This window comes from Nomia melanderi, chromosome 3, assembly GCF_051020985.1.
Source record: "Nomia melanderi isolate GNS246 chromosome 3, iyNomMela1, whole genome shotgun sequence".
Taxonomy (NCBI): Eukaryota; Metazoa; Arthropoda; class Insecta; order Hymenoptera; family Halictidae; genus Nomia; species Nomia melanderi.
In genome coordinates, this window is record NC_135001.1 from 8,371,244 (window position 1) to 8,396,974 (window position 25,731).

The 25,731-nt window shown below is 37.1% G+C and overlaps 3 protein-coding genes and 1 long non-coding RNA gene across 9 annotated transcripts in view; 2 read left to right on the plus strand and 2 right to left on the minus strand.

The window, feature by feature from the left end:
• Positions 1-20,005, plus strand: FASN1 (Fatty acid synthase 1). Of its 2 annotated transcripts, none has more exons than XM_031985625.2 (9): positions 1-324; positions 10,046-10,238; positions 10,944-11,297; positions 11,874-15,022; positions 15,098-15,545; positions 15,617-17,470; positions 17,562-18,490; positions 18,697-18,930; positions 19,037-20,005. In XM_031985625.2, exons 2-9 carry the CDS (start codon positions 10,130-10,132, stop codon positions 19,136-19,138), a joined length of 7,179 nt encoding a protein of 2,392 aa, XP_031841485.2. In that variant the 5' UTR covers positions 1-324; positions 10,046-10,129; the 3' UTR covers positions 19,139-20,005. The 2 variants fall into 2 exon arrangements, with proteins under 2 accessions (XP_031841485.2, XP_031841494.2); XM_031985634.2 differs by lacking the exon at positions 1-324 and adding an exon at positions 444-586.
• On the minus strand, positions 2,259-6,243 carry LOC116430949 (uncharacterized). 2 transcript variants are annotated; one of them, XR_004235830.2, is made up of 3 exons: positions 6,088-6,243; positions 2,628-5,470; positions 2,259-2,517 (listed from the first exon to the last, which is right to left on the minus strand). It is a non-coding gene; the product is annotated as an uncharacterized LOC116430949 (long non-coding RNA). The 2 variants fall into 2 exon arrangements; XR_004235829.2 differs by having other exon boundaries at positions 5,982-6,243.
• LOC116430937 (2-oxoglutarate and iron-dependent oxygenase domain-containing protein 3) lies at positions 17,691-23,051 on the minus strand. Of its 2 annotated transcripts, none has more exons than XM_031985700.2 (6): positions 22,931-23,051; positions 22,075-22,293; positions 21,271-21,708; positions 21,045-21,198; positions 20,847-20,973; positions 17,691-20,766 (listed from the first exon to the last, which is right to left on the minus strand). In XM_031985700.2, exons 2-6 carry the CDS (start codon positions 22,188-22,190, stop codon positions 20,615-20,617), a joined length of 987 nt encoding a protein of 328 aa, XP_031841560.1. In that variant the 5' UTR covers positions 22,191-22,293; positions 22,931-23,051; the 3' UTR covers positions 17,691-20,614. The 2 variants fall into 2 exon arrangements, with proteins under 2 accessions (XP_031841560.1, XP_031841569.1); XM_031985709.2 differs by lacking the exon at positions 22,931-23,051 and having other exon boundaries at positions 21,271-21,403; positions 21,563-21,708; positions 22,075-22,756.
• LOC116430922 (serine/threonine-protein kinase dyf-5) overlaps positions 23,024-25,731 on the plus strand; it is an 8,800-nt gene continuing 6,092 nt past the window's right edge. For 2 of the 3 annotated variants that reach the window (XM_031985668.2, XM_076366209.1), the window contains exon 1: positions 23,025-23,156. The gene's annotated coding sequence lies outside the window, so the exon portion shown is untranslated. Of the gene's footprint in view, positions 23,157-25,731 lie in introns of all 3 variants that reach the window. The other variant, XM_031985678.2, reaches the window with a different exon arrangement.

The following is a 25,731-nucleotide window of genomic DNA, read 5'->3' on the forward strand; positions in this document are numbered from 1 at the left end:
GAGATGCTGGCCAGCTAGACGCTAGCCAGTTCTCTGCGACGTGTTCGCGACGCTTGTGCCGGTTATTGATAATAGGGAACCCGCACGTCGTCTAGAGACACCGAACAGAGAAAATAATTTCCCTTAGTCCGTACCATTACATACACATTCCATTGTCCCTCCAGTAAATAGAAATTATAGGTCGGTTTGTTAGATCCACCGTTTACACGTTGTAGACAAAATTTCATTGTGTACAACAACCGCCGGGAGCACAGGACATTTCTCGTTGACAAGAGGAGACCAACGAATTTCAAATCATTTGCCAGGATTGTATTCACGTGCGAGGTGAGTCATTCGACGAATATCTTACGCCCAAAAAATGCCGACATTTTTGCCGATCCCGGGCCCGCGACGAACGTTTAAGGATGCGATTCGAATCATCGGTGACCGTTAGGGGCGACATTGAACATTGGTAACGAGTGATCGTGTTATGGCGTGTATATGTCAGTTCCATAGAGTGAACTTGAGGACAACGGTATCGCCTCTGTCGTCAATACGAGTCGGTTGTATCCGTTGGATACCGACTTAGCGGTAGAATCGTTCGCAGGTGCGCCTATCCAATATATTTCATTCGGGCTGTGTAAAATTATTATTTTCACCAGGTTCGCGTAAAAAATGGGGAAATATTGAAATAATTCGGTTACATTAAGAAACGAAAATTAGAAGAGAAAAGGAGGAAATAGGATGATTCATCATGGTAGACTGACTAAAATTTCTGACTCTTTCAAAGGTTCGTGTATCGTGCACCGTAAACACGTCGTATATCGCGATTGGATTATTTCATGGGAAACCGTTTCCTGCGATCGTGTTACTTCGATAATGATCGAGGCGTGTAGAAATGAAATTTTCACACGTCGCTTTTATTTTTCTCCCTTTGACACGCCGTGTGTTGTAGGGCGAATCGTAAGTCGCCGGTTCTTCGCGGAACTACAATTACGAAAGAAGACAATGTCGTTTGCAATGGAATCGGTTGTGTGGAAGTCTGGGATAGGAAGTGAACAAATTTTTTAATCTCGGTTCGTGATAACAGGTACGGGCAACCTAGACAGAGCAACTGTTCTGATGTCTCATAATGGTAGTACGTCGTGTGCTACGTTAGTAATAATGAAGTGTTAATCAGAACAAACATCGCCACGTAAATTTATTTTGCTCGCCTCTAAGAGACCTGCGCAAGCAATCTTGAAAAACGTTTTACGTCTGACTCGTGTAAACTTCTACTACTGCGTCGCATGCTCTCTGCACTTTCGTAGTCAGCCCGCAGTAGTTTATTTACGTCGTTTCAGACTCTAATCGACAAATTGCTTTTTAAGTGTAAATCGCTGTCATTATTGTTGCTTATTTTGTCCGTTAATATATCTGGTATCCTATTTTGGTCGTTGCTTTCGTTTCTATGTTTTGTATGTAAAATATACAAATATTGAAATGTACATATATATATATATTTGTATATGTTTATAATATTTGTATATATATATAATCCACAGTTGTTTTTCCAATGACATTCTCCAATGACAATAAGTGCATTAGCTTTCTTTCCGTTGAACGTTCTCAGCATCACCTATTCTAGAACGCACGTTTGAATAATTCACTTTGCAGGTGCTTCAGACACTGCGAAGGTGAAGACTTGTTTAATCTCTATTAACATTTCAAGTTGAAGGACTACTAGTTCGCTTAGCGCTCTATCGCTGTAAAGAACGTCTTGGAAGGCCTTAAAACGGTTCGATTAGGAACCAAAATTAAATATGAAATAGTGAACGTCGCGAACGTTTTTCGAATATTCAATGAACCCTATTAATTCGTAACGATTCTAAAAATTCAATTAGCATCGCACGTGCTTCGTTTATTTAATCAGTGTCTTCTGTAAATAACATTAATATAAAAATAACATTTCTTTTTTATTCTGTCTCTCACTTACGGGTAAAAAAAGTGTTTTCCTTTTTAAATGTTAACCTCTCAATCCTGATAGCAACGTGAATGCGATAATTAGCGTTCAACTGTACTCGATCGAATTACAATATATTGTAAATGAGATTTATTGTGAAACAAATGTTGCGCAAACTTTCAAAAATACGGTTCTTTTATCCGCAACCATGTGTACAAATTCAACACGTTTTCGTAGATTAATCTTCGCGATTTTTGTTCGGTGCGCATCTACTTGCGTCGAACGCCACGTGATCGACTCGTGAACCGAGCGGTGATCTGAGTGGCTAGCTCTTTCTCTTACCATATTTTTTTCGGCCGATGGAATAATTTGACTCATGGGTCTTAAATAAACGATGCCGCGCATGATAAACTTGATACCTTATATACGAAGGTTAGCCACGTGGATTGTGATTAAAGATTATATCACACTTTCTCTACTGCTATTACATGTACACATGTATATATATATACATACGCACGCTTTGTACGTCGATGATGATAATCCATTATATTCATAATGATCCAGTGTGTGTATACGATTCGCAATTAACATCTCTGTCGGTTATAATATGAATTATGTAAAATGGTTAATGTAGTAATATGTATTAGTTAAGCACATACCCAACTTAGATGTTAAAAAAAAACTTAACATTCAATCTATTCACCTGAATATTATAATTCTAAAACGTTCTTCGAAGACGGTATATATATATTTTCTATATCCTGTGATTATTCTACTTTTTCTTATCCCTTTACTAGAGAATTCTCCGATCTCGTTTTGTTATAATATTCCTATTATAATATGAATTGTTTTTAATACCATTTATAAAAGAACCGTTCGATTAATGAATTAGGAAATCGTTCGTCCACATGCGTAGGAAATCGGTTGGACTCTCTGAAGGTTGAATTATTGCGGAAGATGAAATATACGACTTTCGTTATCTGTTCCCATATCAGCAGAACCCTTTATCAGGCCTATTCGAAATCGCGTTGGAAACGACGAATTGGTCGTTTTAGATAAACCTCGTGTTATTTCAAGGCTAGCTGTGTTTACTTCTATATTGTCGTGACGACTGGCTCGTGGCTTCGCAGAAGCAGACGCTTGTTTCAAATATGGTGGGCCCACCGCTAGAGTGTGTTAGCGAAGGGCACGATTTTTTCTCCAAATAATACTAATAATAGTTCATTGGTAAGGAAATCGATCTTACGACCAGTTGTAATTGCATATTATTCAGCGAATAATAAACAATAAATATAACGTTAAAAGTTTCAGAATGTGTATGATCGGCAAACTAGAAACACAGTAAAAAAATGTGAGGTTATAATGTATCAGGTTTTCCAAATATTCTATAGTTTCTTACAAAAAGTTACAAGAAACTCGATTTTCTTAATGTAATGTCTATGTTTTGCTAAATATCGGCTTCCCTCGAATGAAATTCTGAAAAAAACAATTTTTATTGTGTGTACCATACAATATTCGATTAAAAAGCGATACGAATTCTCAACTGTTTCCGTTATAGGTTTCTCTATATTCTGCTTATAATAATGCAATTTCATTTATTGCACTAACACGTTCAATAAGTCACATTGGCGATAACAAACGCCAAAAGTGTAATTAACCCATATTTTTATCATAAGTACCATTGGCAAATAGAGATTTCGAGTAGGTGGTGATTTACACTTGCCCAATATAAATGTTAATTACAGTTCAATAAATCAATCAACGTTATCGCGTTATCTTGCAAATAAAGTGGAATAAAAATCGTCGGAAAATTAACCTCGGCTTCTCAAAGTAATGGAATCACATGTTACAGTTGTAGATCGAATTGTCCACCGTTATTATCTCTTTTTGCAACGGTTCTACTTCAGTGTACTTCGATTAGCCGCGATTCTTCGAGACACTCGGATATTTGAAAGAAAAAATAAAATTCAGGAATTTGGTCTCCTGATCTCGACGTAATATACGAGTTTCAAGCGAAACGAGCAAAAACAAGGGAACTCGTTTAAAAAAGCAAATGAGTACACTCGTAACAGCGACAGAAATCCGCTGTATACAGTAGATTTACAAATGTTTAGGTCAATCGGACGATCGGTAAACGTACGTAACCTAATACTTAATAACCTCTTTACGACCCGGTAAAAAGTTCTCCGACGAATACGAAAGTAAGGAAATTATATGAGTTACGCGAAGGTTCAGTGATTAAATATAATTATCGGAACATTCGATGCTGCCCTCGGTATTTACACTAATGTGTAATACACGCCAGCAACGATGTTTTATTAAAATCGTTGATGTACGTTTTAACTGGAAGTACGTAATGAATATGCAGTGTAAAAATCTTTACACGTTTCCGTGGTCACGGTTGCACACGTGAGTTGCGTCATTGGTTCTCGATTTACATAAATAAATTCTGATGTTTTCAATGTGACGCGGTCAGACCATATTATCCAGTATCTTGCATCGGATGATTCTACTAATTCATATCTAACGTCTCACCAATGGGGCCATTGTGCCGACTACTCGCCAGCAAGATGCAAAACAACAAGCGCAAAAACTTGTTCTAAATGCGAATTGAATATTTCCGCGGAGAAAAATTATTGATTTTTCTTTTATGTTATTACATGTATTGGATCGTGCAATATGAAATGTCGGATCTTTTAATACGTAAATCTTTGTACTCCTGTTTTTATTCCTTTATTTTTGTTCAGAGTAACTTTCTGCAGAAAAGTTTTTCCGAACTGTGCATAATAACTATTTCCTGCGTCGTTTCTCGAAAACATGGATACCGGCAAAGTTCGTGTAATTGTCTTATGTGAATTCAAACGTGGAAATAATGCTGCAAAACCGGTCCAAAATATAAACAAAGCATTTGTGGACAAAACCGTGAATGAAAGAACAATGCAGCAAAATTTCGTTTCGGTGGTATTTATTCGCAAAATGAGCCGCAGAATTTTGCGAGAAATTGAATATGTTCATTAAAAACACGTTGGCAGAAGTGTATCGAATCGAATGGTATATATTTTGATCAAATAAATGTCATTTAAAACATCAAATAAGGTTTCCTTTTTCCCATAAAATATCTAACATTTCATAATACACGACCTAATATTTATATCTTTGTTTATTCATTTACATAAAAGAAAGCACGACGAATTTCTTTTATTTTCGTTTCGTGCGCTATGTCTTCACCTTTCAGAAGAAACACCGACGCTTAAAATTCACATAAACAACGGTAAACAAAAGTATTCTAAATTATGTATTTATTGCAATTCGAAAATCGTGTAAAGTGCCTGTCGATCAGTTGTCTCCGCTGTCAATGTCAAGTGGAGTAGATTCCTTAATGAAAGGGAAATCTCGTTGCGTCATGTACAGTTGTAATTCGCTTTTTTTCTTCGCATCATTTCGCAACGATTAAACGACTCTCGTGAGCAATATTATGTATCAGCGTTACGCGATGATCGCGTGACTGTCCGTGAACTTTCCTCTTGCCAGAAAAAATCCTCCAATCTGTACATAGATATAATCGAAATTGTACGATGATGTTAAACGGACAGATGGAGGGGAAAAAATTGAACTTATCGCCTTAAATAGATGCTAATGTATTATAGGTAGAACTCTTACGATTTCTCGTAACCATCGCGGGTCAGGTCGCACATACTATATATCTCGCGCATATTTTTCCGACATGTTTTAATGTATACATGCCGGTCGCGCAAAGAGACGTAAATACTTTTCGATTATTCAACAAGTGAATTTTTTTTTTTCGCCCGTTATTCAGGTCTCTCTTGGTGCACCTTGAAGCGTTCGTGCGAACGGCGAGTAAACAAATTTTCGCGCGGAAAAAACATTCGCGCGTAACACAGGAAAATGTTGCGCCGCGGTTAAATTCGAATAGAACTTTAGAAGAAAGAAAGAACGGAAAAAACGTTCATCATATATTTCGCGTTAATCGTATCACCTCATGCGTAAATCAAAGGTAATTTTCATTTGAATTTCTGATTCATTGAGTTCGCCTTACCAATTTTGCATGAGTTTCCGCAGTCTAAGCTATTGATATTCGCGAAGCTCTTGAAACTGTTCTTTAGTAGTTAACCGAATAATCATGTTTATCAATGGACACTTACTAGGGTGTCACGTTATTCGTTGAAACGACACGGTGGTCGTTAATTAACTCGTGTGTTTTTCGCCGACGTTCGAAAATAATTACAACGCCTCGCGTGTCGAGCGTTCGGGTTCAACTGAGCCGACGCAACGATCCTTTCACGGTCTTCTTCGCGTAATTCTCTTTCTCTCGGAGATTATCCTCGCCCCAAGGACGCCTAATCTTGACGCACGGGGAACGTTTAAACGCGCGATAATGCTATCTGCAACGGAAATATGTAACGCTACTCTAGACAGAAATTACTGTAGTGACAACTGTGCCAATTAAATTAATGGTTCTCAACCGGTTTTATTCGCGGAACTTCATTTATCTCGATAAAAAATCATGTAACATAGAAAAAATATTAATTAATATTGTCCACTGATCTTGCAAAAAGCGAGTAATTATACATTCCAGATTGAAAGTCTGATATCCGCTTTTAAGGTCTCGAGGAACGCGAACAAAAAATTTCGAACTGAACGAACGGATCTGCTCGCGCCAAACTTGTTGCTTCAAATTAGGTGTATTATTTATTAACACTAGAACTACCGAGCAGTTCAATTGTCTTTTTGAAGTTGTTCTGTAGGAACCTCAACAGTGCAATTATTGAGACTTCATTCGTTTTACAATTCAGTTTGTGTATTGCTAAACCAGTTTCTCCAGTACTCTTTCAGAGAAACATCTGTTATCTGTTGAATAACTGGAAAAAATGAAATTAGGAATCGGTCGTTGTGACTCATCCGGTAGTTCTAGTGTTACCACTTCGACCGCGTCACTTGAATTTCGATGACACAATTGTTTACGTAGATTTGACGATTAGTTTCCTTAGCGACAAATGAACTGAATTTTGTTGGTACGAGGTATAAGCAGAGAAACCATTACGAAGAGTCTTGATTTTTCGGTTTCTGATTTATGAACCCTTTGCACTCTGTAGGCTCCTCTACGGCGTTATTTATAGCATTAAATATTTTAATGAACAAATTTGAGAACTATCCTAAGAATATTGTATTCGCTACACATGCGAAGTTTCTTCTGAGAAGGAAAATAAAAGATGTAAGAAATGTTATGACGTAACCATTTGTTATACCATAATTCTATCATGATAATTAAAAAATATGTCATAACCTTCCTTAATTTTCGCCAGGGGTACTACAGAAATTGCTTGGAGTTGCCGATAAATTGCAAGATCAGCTTCAGAGCGTTAAAAGAAACTGTTCCGAACGCGTAGGAATTTTGATGCGCGTCTAGTTGACAGTCAACGTGTTAATAGTTCTTAAACTATCGTTTGTACTATGGTGTTATCGCTTAACCTTTTTCACTCGTATTTCACGCTGGTAACGACAATACAGATTCGTTATACTTTATTTGTGGCATTTTAAAAAGGTACCACATTGTAAAAGATTATGGAACTAAAATCTTACTATAATAATAATGAATAAAATGAATACAAAACGTTGAATCCTACCACTGTAAATTACTCTAATTCACTTCCGTAAAAATAAATACCAGCTTACACCCGACAACATTGAATATAAATCGAGTGCAAAGGGTTAACACATTACGGACGGATCGCGAGAATTCTCGTGTTTTTAACGTTTATGTAAAACCTTTTTTTCTACCCGTTCGACAGAGATATAAGTATATTTCTCAGTATACTCAGAACAAGTGTCCACTGAGTAAAATTAACAATAAAATTCCTGGCCCGTAATGTGTAAACAGAATTGTTATTCTCCATTGAGTACACGAATGCTGGAATAGTCTCATTTCGAGATTGGTAATCATCGATATAATTGCGTTTTTCGATTAGCATTTTACGAGTGTCCGATAAATGGAACCGTAGAAAAAAAAGATATGCTACCTGGATATTAGGATCTTAGACGTCCGTTCGTTTAATGATCGTGCCGTCTGTTTCGTCAACTTTTTTTTCCCTCGGCTTGCATAATATGAAAATTAACTGACGCGAACAATATGTCGCGGGAATAAAAATGTTAGAAGGGAAGTGCAATGTTCGTGTTCCGCCGTTACGCAATCAGTGTTGACGACGTTAGAAAAACAATTAGTGCCTTTGAAATATCGGGGGAAAGAAAGAAAAAACGTTCGGATGCGTCGCGAGCATGGAAAACTCTCCCGATACCGCGCACGCGAAGAAAATTGGAACCGAACTCGCTTTGCCCCGCGGCCGGGTTCAATTGAAATCATTTCAATCAGTCGAGAAGAGAAGATGGTTGCCGGCGGTAATCTAATACAATTACCGGGATGTTTGTGGAGCCGAGTGGGTGCGGCGTGCACAGCGCTGTCCTATATCCGTGAAATTCGCACCGTTCAATAAAAAATCAATTGATCGAATGACTAATTATATATTAGTTCCATAGTAACAGTTCAACGGTAGGTTTATGCACGTTTACTCTACACTTTACTCTATACAAGGTTTCAGTGGTAATTTCGATAACACTATCTAAGAATTTTTAGTGTCACGTATTATATAAATATTTAATAATGTGTATAGTGTTATTTATGCGTTTTCTATTTTCGTGCTTTTTCACGGTATTCTTGTTTTGGTTCCGGGTTTGCTGACAATTATTACCAACACTATTATAAAAATGTAAAACATATTGAATTCGACCTTGTAAAAAATTGTCTTTTGTTTCATTAAGTTCATAGTGATGTAGCTCTTTAGGTATACTGCAATTTTTAAGTATACAACACCATACGAATTATAATGTATTTAAATTACATTAAAAAGATCTTAGGTAGTGTTATCATAATTACACATCAAACCTTGTACAACAGAAAGTGAAACCTTATAAGGTATAGACATTAATTTCGGATTAGTAAGGTTGATCAAGCAGTTCTTTGCATAATAATATATAAGTAATAAAAGAATATGAATACGTAGGTAATACAAATACCTATATAAGTAAAGTAAATGAACACATTTCCTTGCTTACATACATAAACCGGTTAGCTGCGGCAGCACTGCGCATCAGGGGCGACACGCGTTGACATTGAGCATCACTGTGGGCATCTTATGTTTCACGCGACTGTTTTTCATTCTCAATTGAAAACGAAATGATGCCACGGTACTTTTTTCAACGGATTTGGCAGGGTAGATATCTGTCTGCTCTATCGTACGCTGAAACTGGATTGTCTCCTAAACACGCTTAGTTTTTAAGATAAATTGAAAAATATCCGCGCTTCAGGTACCATTGTTTAAACATGTTGAAATACTTATAATGTTATTAAAATTTACATAAATAATCAAGGCACAACGAATGTTCAAAGTTAAAAAATTGAGCTCTTCTTCAAAATGGATTTTCGAATTCAGCATAGGAAATACTAAGATCACTCACATTAAACCTTTCGTGATGAAAAGAAGTTAAATTATGTAGACTAGTGTCATTAACACTAAAACTACCAGAGGGGTCAAATGACCCATGCCTGATGTCTTCCTTTTGCAATTATTAGAAAAGTAACAAATGTTTCTCTGAGAAATTGTTAAAGAGATTCATTTAGCACTACGCAAATTGAATTGTAAATCAATTAAAGTCTGAACAGATGCACTCTTGGAGTTTCTATAGCGAAATTTTCAAAAGTCAATCGAAGTGTTCGGTAGTTTTAGTGTTAACTTAGCATGATAGATTCGTCGATTCTCTCTCTCTCTCTCTCTCTCTCTCTCTCTCTCTCTCTCTCTCTCTCTCTCTCTCTCTCTCTCTCTCTCTCTCTCTCTCTCTCTCTCTCTCTCTCTCTCTCTCTCTCTCTCTCTCTCTCTCTCTCTCTCTCTCTCCCCCCCCCCTCCCTCTCTCTCAACAATGTTTAAAGAGTCAGAATGACTGCACGTCGACGAAATCTACGATGATTCGAATTCGCACATTTGTCCTCAATAAAATGATACACGAACATGAAATAGTACGAATGATCGAATATATTCTGTTTTTTTTCAGCTTATTGTCCACTAGGCTCTCACGTCCGATAAATTCTGCAAAAACGGATAATTCGAAGGATTGTCACAATATTCACCGGTGAAGATGCCAGCCCAGTTTGAGAGTGCGAACAGTCCCATCGCGAGGGAACCCGCCATGATAAACGGCAACACTCCATACTTCAAAGATGATATCGTTATCAGTGGTTTCTCGGGTAACAAATCCTTCCTTAATCCTTGGTGAGAGACTCTATTCGAGTCTCGAATCACTGGCACTATTTAAATTCATGTATCCGCGGTCGTATATGATATTCCAAAGTCTACAGCTGAATACCTCTTTGAGTCTACTAAATAAATATGTACAAATATAGAAAATGTATGATAAAATGATGTCGTCAGTACTTGGTTACAGACATTGAATTGACGTGGGATTAAGTAACCTTCATTCCTCTAAAAATTGTAAAATGACGTAAAATTGCGTTACTGGTATTCAGCTAAAGAATTTCAATCAACATAGAAGTACACGACTGGTCCGAATGTGTTCAAATAGAGTATCGAGCCAAGCTTCTAACAAAATTTATTTGATGTATACGCGAACTTATATATTGTTAATCATTTGCACTCGGAAACTTCTCACTAGAAACATTCAATACTTTCCGATGAGACATAGACGTTATTTGAAACGAACTAACGAGGAAACATACGTAAATTAAGAAACAAGCTATTTTATATAAGCATTTCATATTTCGTATCGATGCATTATACAAAACTTAATATTATATATAATATACTTTGTAATTTTGTTATATCCAATGAAACGGTGACTGAGAATCATCTATCGAGTGCAAAGAGTTAATAGAAAACCTAGCGACCCGCAAAATGTATTTAATTCAGTATCTAATTTGTACAACCGTTTTCAGGTCGTTTCCCCGAGTCAGACAGCGTAGAAGAACTGAGAAACAATTTGTTCGACGGTGTCGACATGGTCACCGACGATGAGCGTCGGTGGCCAGCTGGTATCTACGGTTTACCAAAAAGAACCGGCAAATTGAAGGACATCAACCATTTTGATAACACCTTTTTCGGCGTCCACGCGAAACAGGCCCATTTAATGGACCCGCAACTTCGGCTGTTACTGGAAGCAACTTACGAGGCGATAGTTGATGCCGGTTACAATCCACAGGATGTCAGAGGATCGAAGACCGGCGTGTTCGTCGGTGTTTCCAGTTCAGAGTCGAATGAAATGTGGACGAGTGACCCGGAGAAAGTCAACGGTATGGTTCATAGTTATTAATTGTCCGATATAAAGAAAAATAGGTAATTCATGAAAATGTCTAACCAGTATACGACCTAATCACGTTATTAGTTTGTGTTATTAATGCATATGTAATCCATCTTGTTAATAATACTTTAAATGTTTAACACGTTCGCTACCAGTGTCACATATTTGTGATGGCCGTAATCCTATATTTTACATAATGAAAATGAAATTAATCCTATAGATATTGTTATTAGAAATTATAAACTATGACATTATACTTAGGAACTTGACTCGTTTTAATTTTATTTTTCTAATATTTTGTTTAGAGATTTATTGGATTGAAGGAAATATTATAATTGGGGAGACCGTCACCAAAATAAGCGCTGATAGCGAACGTGTTAAACAGACTAAGAACCGCAGTAGACTAGTCAGTACAGAGAAATAAAGATTTCAATGAGATTTAACATTCTACGAATGTTACGAGATTCAATTTCTTGTAAATGAACAGAAATTCTGTCTAATATTCTTTTGTATAAATTAACGATTACCTTTAAACGAATATATATTTATGTAATACTTACTTTTCCAGGATATGGATTAACCGGTTGCTGCAGAGCGATGTTTCCGAATAGGGTATCGTTCACATTCGACTTCAGCGGCCCAAGTTATGCGATCGACACCGCTTGCTCGTCTTCGTTGTATGGTATGCACCAAGCGATCAGCGCGATTCGTTCAGGGGAGTGCGACGCCGCCATTGTTGCCGGGTGCAGTCTGTTGCTGAAGCCCACAGCCTCCCTCGAGTTTCACAAGTTGAGCATGTTGTCGGCGGACGGTGCGTGCAAAGCGTTCGACGCTGACGGGAAAGGTTACGTTAGGTCTGAAACGATCGGTGTCTTGTATCTACAAAAGTTGACGGACGCGCGCAGAGTCTACGCTACAGTGGTACACTCAAAAACGAACACGGATGGCAACAAAGTCGAGGGTATCACGTTCCCCAATGGACAAATGCAGAATAAATTGATGCGCGAGGTCTACTCGGAGGCCGGAGTGAATCCAGCGGACGTCGTTTACGTGGAGGCTCACGGAACCGGGACAAAAGTCGGTGACCCACAGGAAATCAATTCTATCGCCAATTTATTCTGCAAAGGCAGGAAAACGCCTCTTCTCCTTGGTTCGGTTAAATCGAATCTTGGTCACGCGGAACCAGCCAGTGGAATGTGTTCCATGGCAAAATTGTTGATTGCCATGGAAGCAGGAATAATCCCCGGCAATCTCCATTTCAATAGTCCTAATACGGAAATACCGTCGCTACTGGATGGTAGTATACAAGTTGTAGATAAAAATATACCGTGGAAAGGTGGCCTAGTTGCTGTAAATTCGTTTGGTTTCGGCGGAGCCAACGCACACGTACTTCTTCGTAGTAACCCGAAGCCAAAGCTATCGCCAGTCTTAGATATTAAATTGCCCAAGTTAATTGCTGTATCAGGCCGTACCGAGGAGGCCGTGCAGGTTCTTCTAGACAAAGCCAAAGAACATGATAAGGACGATGAGTTCCACGCTCTGCTTCATGATACTTACGTGAATAACATAACAGGTCATCTTTATCGAGGTTATTCCCTGCTAGGTGGTGCCGAAGAAAGTAGTCAGTATAACAGCTCTGAGAAACGTCCTGTTTGGTTCATATTCTCTGGTATGGGATCTCAATGGGCAGGCATGGGCAGGGAATTACTTTGCATCGAGCCATTTAAGCAGAGCTTGCAACGTTGCGCCGATGCCTTGAAGCCTGAGGGAGTTGATCTGATGAACCTTATTCTGAATGGAACACCCGAATCGTTTGAGAACGTTATACACTGCTTTATATCCATCGCAGCTATGCAAGTTGCCTTTGTGGACCTCCTAGCATACATGGGCATACATCCTGATGGTATCATTGGACATTCGGTTGGTGAACTGGGATGCGCATACGCTGATGGTACTTTCACGCCAGAACAAACCATACTGGCTGCCTACTGGAGAGGAAGATCCATTCTCGACTCGAAGTTGGCACCAGGAGCTATGGCCGCTGTAGGATTAAACTGGGAAGAGACTAAGAAACGATGCCCGCCGGACGTTATTCCAGCGTGTAACAATTCCAGTGATTCCGTAACCGTTTCCGGCCCAGTCGACTCTATTCACAAGTTCGCTGAAAAACTAAAGAAAGAAGACATCTTCGTGCGTGTAGTGGATAGCTCTGGCGTCGCGTTTCACAGCAAGTACATAGCTGCAGCCGGTCCGAATTTACGTTCTGCTTTGGATAAGATCTTACCGAATCCAAAACCACGAACCTCCAGATGGATTTCTACATCCATACCCGATAGCGGTTGGGATAATCCATTGGCTAAACTCAGCTCAGCAGCCTATCACGTAAACAACTTGCTTTCGCCTGTATTATTCAAGCAAGGATTAGTTTACGTGCCTGATAATGCGATCACAATAGAAATTGCTCCGCACTGTTTATTGCAGGCAGTTTTACGTCGAGCCCTACCATCAAGCGTGGTCAACATCGGTCTACATAAACGCGACCACCAAAACAATGTAAACTTCTTCCTCGAGAATATAGGGAAATTGTACATGGCGGGTGCGCAGCCTAAAATATCCAAGCTGTATCCACCAATCAGTTATCCCGTTGGTCGTGGTACACCAATGATCAATTCCCTGATTAAATGGGATCACTCGACTGAATGGATGGTTGCGAACTTTTGTAAGAGTGATGGCTTATCTGGTGAAAGTGTAATGGAATTCGACTTGTCTAAGGAATCGGACACGTATATAGCTGGCCATGTAATCGATGGGAGAGTTCTTTTCCCAGCTACTGGTTATTTGGTAATTGTATGGAAGACCTACGCTAAACTCCGCAACGTTGACTTCGAAAAACTTCCAGTTGTGTTTGAAAATGTGAAACTTCTACGTGCCACTATCATGCCCAAAGAGGGAGCAATCAAATTCTTTATCAACATATTCATGGGCACTAATGAATTTGAAGTCAGCGAGAATGGTTCTGTGGTAGTGACTGGTAAAATATATGTACCAGAGAATGCTGAAAAGATGCTGTTAAATCTACCTACACCGGTCGTACGAAATGATCCTGAGCTATTGGAGCTAAACACAAAAGACATTTATAAAGAACTGAGACTTCGAGGCTACGAATACACTGGAGATTTCCAGGGTATTGAATCTGCCAGTAATCGTGGTGGTACCGGCAAGCTTCACTGGACCAATTGGATCTCGTTCATGGATACCATGCTTCAGATGACTATATTACAGAAGGATACTAGATCCTTGCATGTACCAACTCGTATACAGTATGTCGCTGTTAATCCTGCTCTTCATATGGAACTTGTGAATAACCAGAAAGAAGACGACCCTATTCCAGTATACTATTACAAAAACATTGATGTTATTAAGTCTGGTGGTATTGAAATAAGAAAGATGAAAGCAGCATTAGCTCCAAGAAAGCAACAATCTGAAGTACTTCCAAAATATGAGAAGTACACATTCATACCTTACGTTAATCCTCAAGCAACGGTACAAGATCCTGAAAAAGCTAAAATAAATGCCCTTACTATCTTGTTACAAATTGTTTGTGAGAACGTAACAGCATTGAAAATGAAATGTATGGAAACGACCGATGATCGTCCCGTAGACGCTCTCTTCGTAAACACTGTTTTGAATATTCTTTATAGTGAACCTTGTGTTACTGTAAGTATATATATTCTCAGTAAAGGTTATGTTATAAGAAATAAATAATTTCTCACGGGTTATTAATTCTTCCAGGCGGATTATCAAATTGCTGCTTCTAGTATCGAACCATACTCCAGTTTGAGTGCACAGAATATAAAAGTAATACAACGAGATACAAGTGTTGCACCCATAGGACAAGATTTACATCTAATTTTGAGTTTTAATGTACTGTCCAAAAAATCTGATAGTACATTGGAACATTTGTCCGACAGCCTGAATGAAGGAGGATTCTTATTGCTCGAAGAGTCCGGTGCGATTAATTTGAACAATTTGAAGTCCTTCGATCTAATATGTGTAGCTAAACAAACGGTACATGGAAAGTGTTACGTACTTCTTAAAAAAGAAGAAAGTTTGCCGGAACCGATCATCGTACAAATAACAGAGAAAAACTTCAATTGGTTGGGAGGTCTTAAGGCGGCGATGAAGAAGGCATCAGAAAATCAACAGGTGTTACTGGTTAATCAAGGCGAGGAATTACTCGGTAAATATTAAAATTTATGTACATTAAAATGCGAATATCAGTTGCTACATAATAATAATTTTGTCTTTCAGGTATGGTTGGACTTGTAAATTGCATCCGTCGCGAGGAAGGTGGCAGTAATGTCCGTTACGTATTCATTCAAGACAAGAACTCTCCTAAATTTAATTTGAAGGACAAATTCTATGCCGAACAATTAAACAAACAGTTAATGGCTAATGTCTTGAAAGGAGGAAACTGGGGAAGCTACCGTCACTTACTTTTAGACCAGCAAACGGGTGCATCGTCCCTTCAAGTTGAACACGCGTACATCAATGCTTTATACAGAGGCGATCTAAGCAGTTTACGGTGGATCGAGAGTCCGTTGAGCTACTACCAACCGGAAAAATCTGGAAACACAGAACTCTTCCATGTATATTATGCCCCGCTGAACTTCAGAGATATAATGTTAGCTACTGGAAAACTACCACCAGACGCTCTTCCCGGAAACTTAGCTAATCAAGATTGTATATTGGGTCTTGAATTTTCTGGACGTAACTCAAAAGGTCAACGCGTCATGGCTATGGTACCTGCACGTGGTTTAGCAACCACTGTTGTAGCTGATTCAGGATTTTCGTGGATTGTGCCCGACAAGTGGACTTTGGAGCAGGCTTCGACGATCCCGGTTGCCTATGCAACTAGTTACTACGCCTTATTCGTTCGAGGTGGCTTGAAGCGTGGCGAAAGTGTCCTGATCCACGCTGGTAGTGGTGGTGTTGGACAAGCTAGCATTTCTATAGCTTTGCATGCAGGCTGCACGGTGTTCACTACAGTTGGTACACCAGAGAAACGAGAGTTTCTAAAGAAAATGTTCCCTCAGTTGACTGACAGGAACATCGGCAACTCTCGTGACACCAGCTTCGAACAACTGATAATGAATGAAACAAATGGCCGTGGTGTAGATGTGGTGCTAAATTCGTTGGCTGAAGAAAAGCTGCAAGCCAGTATCAGGTGCCTCGCCGAGGGTGGTCGGTTCCTTGAAATTGGCAAATTCGATCTGTCTAATGACGCGCCTTTGGGAATGTCGTTGTTCTTGAAGAACACCGCGTTCCACGGAATTTTGTTGGATGCTATCTGCGAAGATGATGGTCCAGACAGGAAAGAAGTGGTTAGGCTTGTCCAAGAGGGAATACAAAATGGCGCTGTTCGCCCTCTTCCGTCGACCGTCTTTTCAGAACAGCAAATTGAACAGTCTTTCAGGTTTATGGCTACGGGTAAACACATAGGAAAGGTTGTGTTGAAGATTCGTGACGAAGAACCAGAGAAAATTGTAACTAATCCCGCTCCGAAAATAGTGGCCGCCATTCCACGCACCTACATGAATCCAGACAAATCGTACATATTGGTTGGTGGTCTTGGTGGATTCGGTACGGAGCTCGCTGAATGGATGATCAATCGTGGCGCGAAACATTTAATATTAACATCGCGATCTGGTATACGCAACGGGTTCCAGGCCATGTGCGTTCGCCGTTGGCGTGAAGAGGGTGTTATCATCAAAATTTCAACGGCAGACGCAACAACATTGGCCGGCGCAAGACAGCTGATTAAAGAGAGTAACGAAATCGCCCCTGTCGGTGGTATATTTAATTTGGCAGCTGTTTTAATCGACAATATAATTGAGTATCTCGATGAAAATGATTTCGCGAAGGTGGGAGGACCCAAAACCATTGCTACCAAACACTTGGACACTGTGTCCCGAGAGTTATGTTCTTCGTTGGATTACTTCGTTGTATTTTCCTCTGTTTCTTGCGGTAGAGGTAACATTGGTCAAACGAACTATGGTCTCGCAAACTCTGCTATGGAGAGAATAGTTGAACAAAGACAAGCGAGCGGTTTGCCTGGTCTCGCTATACAGTGGGGAGCTATTGGAGATGTTGGATTAATCTTAGGTAAATTAATCGTTATTGTTTCACACTTCAGATTATTTGTATATTGTACGCTTAGTGTAATACATTTTTTCGGTTTTGATTTTTACCATAGATTCCGTTGGCGGTGACAACGATACGGAAATTGGTGGTACACTGCCGCAACGTATTCGTAGCTGTATGGAAACCTTGGATATATTCTTACAACAACCCCATCCTGTTCTAGCGTCGATGTGTGTTGCGGATCATCGTAAATCTCAGGACTCGGCAAATAAAATCAGTATAGTCGAGGCCATCGCCAATATTTTAGGAATTAAGAAGCTAGAGGGCATTAATTACAGCATCACGTTAGCCGATTTTGGAATGGACTCTTTAATGGGAACAGAAATAAAACAGACGCTGGAGAGAAATTACGACGTAGTGTTATCAGCGCAGGAAATTCGTAATCTGACATTCGAAAAGTTGAAATTGTTCGATGCTGGTGTGGGTGAACCTTGTGAGAGTGAGGGACAAGGAGAAGCTGAAGAAGAAACTGGTATACAATTTTTGTTCCAGTCGGATGGTGTAGAACTTGTACCTACAGAAACTCTTGTACCATTAAAGACAAAAAGTTCTAAAGGAACACCTATATATTTTGTTCATGCCATTGAGGGAATGGTTGGACCTTTCAAGGGCTTGGCTAGTGAATTGGAACGTCCTGCTTGGGGCTTCCAATGTGTTAAAGAAGCTCCAGTGAATAGTATAACGGAACTAGCTGCCTTTTATATACAAGAAATGAAAAGAGTTCAAAAGAAAGGACCATATCACATAGCAGGTTACTCTTTCGGGGCTTGTGTTGCCTTTGAAATGGCTCTTCAATTAGAAGCTGCTAATGAAACAACAGTTTTAACTCTTCTGGATGGATCTCCAGAATTTGTAAAACTGCATTGCATCGAAATTGGAAAACATGCTGGTCGGTCAAGACAAGACGTCACTGAGGACCGTTGTCGGAAGACATTATCATTCTTCATTACGCAATTCAATGGGAAGCTTAGTTACATTGAGGTAATATATTTCTGTCCTTTTATGTGATATAAATGAGAAATACTTTAAAAACAGCTTCAATGGTATTTAAACAATAAAGAAATTTAGATAAACATTCATTATAGGACATGCTGGCATCATGCATAAATATTACTAATCAGTATTCTATTTATTTATTTATTTATATTTGGTATTTATATTATATTACTATTCTCATTTTTTTACAGGCGTATCAGATTTTGAAAGAGATGCCTGATGATAAAGTATACGACAAAATGGTGGAAACAATAAACAATCCAGATCTGAAAAATGAGGACTTGAAAGCTGCTGGTCTATTATTCCACAAAAAGCTGGAGGCAGCTTACTATTATGTACCAGCTGCTAAGTTACAAGGAAATGTTACGTTAATAAGAATACAAGACAATTTTATCCATCTGGAGAAAGATTACGGTTTATCACAGGTAATTGTTATCTTTAAATATTCGATCTGTATCCTAATGGCATTGTATATTTACTATCAAACTAAAAATTGAATAGAAGCTGATTTTTTCAATTGAATATTTTCAGATTTGCGGAAAAGAAGTGATAATCCATGAATTACCTGGAAACCACAGAAGCTTGTTGACGGGAAAGAATGGTACAGACATAGCAAAAATACTTCACACGTAAACTTTACATCTACTTATATGAAAACATCGGAGAATCGAGGAACACGCGACATTTATCAGTTTCGTGTAGAGAAGTTTTAGAAAAGTATCAATGTACAATAATATTGATAGAGCTCATTTTACAACTTAATTATTAATATTTAATAATTCTTAGACAATCTGTGTAAAGTTCCTTTTGTACAAATGTTTCTTCCTTGAGGTTTCCACTCGCCTTGTTCATTCATCACTCGCATTAATTTATAAACCGAACTTCTGTGACAGCAAAGTATTTAACTTTAGCGGTTCTTTTTTTCATTTGTAATATTTGTGAGGTATTTACTACGAACGGGTATTACTATAATTATTTCACGGATCTTAAGTATAAATATTTAAGTGAACACCTATGAAAATATCTACTATAGGTCTTTGTAATGGTTTCCAGTGGACAGGTTACCATTGTTTAAACCTATAGAGTATATATATATATATATATATTTTATATATATTTATTTTGTTCCATTTTGCATTAACAAATGACATTCATAATTAGATCTCTGGGGATCCATGACATTTTTACACAATAGAAATATGTGCAAAATTAGGATAAAGCTTTTACAGAAAAAAAACAATGTTTGAAAAATTTTTTCAATATTTCCAATCTCACTGTACATGACACATTTGCACATGACATAAATACTTAATGTATCGTTGAAGGCAAACATTTATAATATCTTTTCATTAATAGTAATAATGAGAAATTTATTAATTTAAATAAACCTGTAAATGTTTCCATCTATATTAATTGTCATGGAATATATGCAATCTGCACTTGTTATATCTCTTCTTGTATTATATTGATAAGATAAATAAAGAGCATTAAATAAGTTAAGTTTCGTTAATTAAGTTCTGAATACATTATTGATATGTTTAAATAATAGTACACCCGTCCCTCGATTTACGTGGTAAGTTGTAACACTACACGTACTTTTTATACGTGATCTCAATTTACACAGCCATCATCATTTATTTGCGTAAAAATGTAAGGTTCAGGTGTATATATTTGTCTTGTATACAGTAAACAGTGATTTCTTCATTAACAATGCAAATGACGTCAAACTTTTAAATATTTCAAGCGATGAGGATAATGAAATTGAGTCACTTGAAAAGGTAGATCTAAATTGAAGTAGTGAGAGTGATATCGATTAAACATTATTTTTGTTTTCTGAAACATAATTATTATTATTACTATTTCTTTTTGTTAACATATGTGAAATAAATATATATTTTTACAACTTGTACCGCCTTTACTTTCCAATATTTTCTTTTGTGCTAACAGACGCTTTTTACATGATTTTCATTCGCGCGTAACGAATCCATACGAATGAAAAGGCGAAAAAACGTTATCTCTTACAAATAAAATTTCATTTGAAAAGGAGGTTTGCTAAACATCAGTTATAAAAGATTAAATGGAATGTGCTTTTTATACACATAAAACAATTTATTTTTCTCGTATTTTACGGTAATTTGGATCAAAAATTGCAGCAGTTGGATCACACGTGAATGATACAGTTAACGCGTATCGAGTTCCAGATTGTACTTTCTCAACTGCATGTAAATTTTCACTACCTGAAGTAAACATGGACACTCTACCTGTAAAACGAATTTTCAATCGAATTTATTTGTCTGTCTTAAATGTAAGTATATTATTCCTTGTTATAACGTTTATTTACCTTTGCGAGGTTCCACGGTTGTATTAACATTATCTTTATCTATGAATATGAACCGACCACCTTCAAAATCTCTTCCGAAATCATTCAGATACAGTAAGGACGTATAAAAAAATGATTTATATGTTTCCTTCAACAGAGATTAGGCAAATAAATAAAAAATATAATTAAGTAATTAACAGTTCTTAATTAGTTGCATACCTTATCAACATGAGGATGCCAGTATTCATCATGTATTGTTTTTGCAGATACATTAGTCATACGTGAAAAGAATGTTGGCTTTGTTAAATATATTTTATTAGCGGGTACTCCAAAGTTATGTCCTATTGCATGTTGTATTTTAGTTTTTACTACTCTGTAAGTACAAAGTACTTTTTAGTAAGAGAGGAAATGGTTTTCTAGGTTCTATTACAGAACAAAAGCATACTTATAGATTGCAAGATCTGCGTTATTAAATATCCACTTAGCTTCTGGCAATGTATAAATATCAATGAAACCGTTGCCTTTACTCAGTGCACCGGAATAAAGGTCTAAAATACTTGCGCCTCCATTCGAACCACCTAAATTCAAACCATTTATTGCTATCCTTAACAAAACGTCTGTTTCTGTTGATGATACTAATTTATCTGTAACTATTCTCCCACACTTTTCCGGTACACATTCAGGATATTCATTTACTTCTGCTTTGTAATCGTCTGAACATTCAACGTATTGCTTACGGCTCAATAGAATCTCCTTTTGCTTTGCAAAATAGACTTCTTTACCCTGTCTGCTGTTATACCATACTATGAACAACACTGCGAGTATTAGAGCACATCTTGACCATATCCTTTGATATGGAAATGTCACAGATGGACCATATTTTCTGAAAAATTATATATATTTCAAATTTCATTTAAAAAGATGAAAATGATTAATCTTTACTATGCATAAACATTCATAATTTAATATATTGTAAATTATAAATAATTTTTATTATTCATATATTACTGTAGGAATGAATAATAATATTCTTTAAAAAATATTTTCAAACTGAAACTATTGCAATTAATCTAAACTCGTCTAACCTAAATAATTTGATTAATATTTTATATAAAATATTATTAAACAATCGCACATGTAATGTTATTTAAACTACATATAACATATTATGTAATATCATAATAAATAAATAAAAAATGAATGACATGTTGAATACTACATAAGAAATATAATTATTCATATTACTTACAGGTTGACATTTTCTTTCACAGTTTCTTTCACATTTTCCTCTGATTTCTCTTCCTTTTGATTTGTTTTCTCTTTCTTTATTTGCTTCTTTTTCCCTTTCTTAATTTCTTGCGACATTTTCCAATATGTTCAAGAAACTTACTGTAACGACATTTTACTGGAAGCCCACACGCATGTCATACGAAAAATCAACATTCTGTTTTACACTATACATCATAATCTACAATTCACACATACTAGATATCAATGACCTAGCATTTCAGAAAGTATTAATGAAATAATAAATAGTGATATTTAAAATACAAATGAACATTCATGGGTAATTCAAATAACATCGATTCAAATAATATAATATGAAAATATGGATTTCTGACACTGAGCAATCGTCGTGACTCCTGTCGCGAATTGAAAAGGTAAGGTAATTAACCCGATATAACGACATAATATTCTCGATCAATTATTTTATTTATTGAACAAAAAAAATGAAAAAAATATATATATGCTACAAGATTACAAATGCGAATATTTTATTTTCACTTCATTTCTTAACATTACAATATTCAATAGGGAAACCAAGTCATTGGTATATTAATACTATTACTGTAAAGATCAGAAATTGCACAGTTTCATTTTTTACCCAACTGTCAAACATTCTGTCATCCGATCATACGGTCACCAACGCGATGACGAAAGGTTAAAAACAAAGTATTGATGATGTTCGTTGAACGATCCCAATGCATCCTAATTGCATCTTAATGTTTCGTGGGTAACCGAAAATGTATAGTGAATACTCTATTAACCGATAAACCGATATAAACCGATATTAAACTTGATCACATAGCTTGGCTGACACGTACAAAACCTGGCCGAAATTTCAACGGCTTTCAACGGCAACTAAGGAAGGAATTCGAGGGGGTTGGCGTTCGAAGAACCTCCGGTAGTTCAAGTTTCAGTTAGTACCCGTAACCATGACTACACAGCAAAGCATGGCCGCTCGATTAACAGTTTGCAAGCGAACGTTGCGCAGAAAGGTACATAATCAAGTACGTGGAATGCTGGCGATTCACGACGCGATCAACTCTTGTAAGTAAAATTTTAATTAAAAACATTCCATCGCGATTTTCACGAAATTTTTACGCCTCTCAAGCGACCTTCACCCCCTGTTGATCGCACTTCCGGTTTAGCTGCCGCAAGGGAAACATACTTACAGGCGTCGTCTCAATTCCAAAATCACAAAACATTTATTTATCATTGTCATCGCAAAGTAACCGTGTTTTTTATTGCGTCAAGTTTTATCGAATGTCGATTTCCATTTTTATTTACTTGGACATTCACGACAGAATTTTTTTTTATTAACATTATTTCTACCGGAGGTGTCGAAAGACACGAAATTCTCAATTCAAATTATTTTCTCAGTTCAATGATTTTTCCTCGATTGAATTTTGGCTTGGAGAATAATTTTAAGTGAAAATTTCAGGTGTCTTCTGGCACCTTTGGTAGTTCAATTAAAAAAATGCAACGATTACGCTGTGGACACTTATGAAAATTTACGTTGTAACAGACCACTTTACAAAAGATGTAATCGAGAAACGTTTAATTAGGATAAGAATATTATAATGCTTTGTTAAAGATATATGTACACTTGTGGTTATTTTAAATGTATAACACCTATGATGCAAAGATTATTAGAATTATTAGAATATGTTTTGCCTAATATAATAATTTTCAAAACTGGATTATACAAACACAAATATCCGTCGTAATAATACGGTATGATCGAAAAGTGAAAGGCTGTGAAATATGATTGAAGACAAATAGTGAGTCAGAGCCTGCCTTATAGAAAGGGACTAAATCGATGAAACTGTTGCGGCCCTTTTGTTACTCAAATATCAGTAGATTACCGGTTTGAGTTACTGAGTAGAGTATTAACAAACAATCCATTTCCTTTTACACACCTGTTTACTTATTTTCAAGAATAAATTAAATGCCTATCTTATCTTAAAACGCATATACACAAATTTACAATAAAATTCATGCAATTTCACAATATCTTTTAACAGGTTGAATGCCGCACGATTTTAAGGTGCAGAATATGCGAAAGAAAAACGATACAATATTAAATTGTCTCATTAAATTGCGTTGTTATTATCGCAAGTTTATTTTGCCGAATGTATTTTGCATTATTTACGATATAGGAATATTTCCAAATTATCATCGTTTAATTCAGGAAATTGCAGCAATTGAATTTACTCAAGGGTCACCGGTGATCCCTACGGCATTCAACGTGTCAACTTGTGTTACAAAGAATTCCCTTTTTAATCGTTAATACACTTTCTCCTTTAACGCCTGAATAAAAAAGCGATACCGATTTTATTTTTACTTCCAAACGAGGAGGTCAAGAATTTCTGTAAAAACGGTCTCTGCAACAGTTCGCCTCTTTTCTCGGTATCGCGAGACCTAAGAAAATCTATATCCTCGCATGTCCAACTGGCCAGTGAGATCCGCATGCGAGCGTTAAGAAAATGCTAATCTCGGTCTACGCTGTTTCTGCGCCTTCTAGGGCAAACCCATTTGTTAAACCTTCCTGGACGTAACTGGGTCATCGCATAGATGGTCGAAATTTACTTGATGTATTGTTTTACATCACACAATGTCAAATATCGCGTCCACGGATCACCACCAGTCAGAAGAATAATTTTGACGATTTTAATTGGTACCAATGCAGCGTCTGGTCCTCGAATGAACCCCTAACTGATATCCAAAATCTACCAAAAGAAAAAATAGAATCGAGTAGATGAGTACTTAGGACTTACATTTTGCTATAAAAAATTTGTTGTTTATAATCTGTTAAGAATATATCATTTGTTTTCGTTGTTCATGAGGTTATTAGTGGATCCATTTTACTTTCGATTTGACTTCTAAAGTGTATCTCACTTATCTATTCTAAGTGTCCTTGCCTAAGGGCTAGTTCACGAAAGTTCTTGGTTATTCCCGTAACTCGTTACCTTTGATAACTATAAACGTTTCCGTTTAATATCTCATAACAGAATAATAATATTTAGTTTGAATTCAGAAGAATCGTGTAATACTTAACTCGTTAACGCTAGATTTATCAGTATATACTAAATAAATTGCGAAAATTGTAACTTCGACAGCAGAGTATTGCAATGTGTGTTCGCATAATTGCACAAATTAAGATCGACTGAAACCGTTACGAAATAACGTTTAGAAAATTCGATATCCATCAAATTGACGGGTTCCGTGAATCTAGTGTTAAATTCTGCTTAAAATCTTCGCCACGAGTCTGACGTGTCATTACAAGGCAAGGGGTTAAAAGTTCTTAGAATTAGTTCTTCGCATTCGATATATGCTTTACCTCTTACCAGCAACGGGGGGTAAATACATGCTCCGCCGTATTCGTTTTGTTTGTATAATAACACGTTAGCTTTTAGTCGATAAGTTACGCAGTAAAAGGTGTATAGAATGTCGCAACGGAGAATGACGAATCGATTGTCCATCGGCGCACAAATCATTTCTTAATCAGGCTGTCGGAAACCTGCCACATTGGACGAAGCGTAGAACCGGAAGTTCTGAAAGTAGGACACACGATTAGAAGAAATATCAAAGGGCAACGGCTGATTATAGACTATGTAACTTC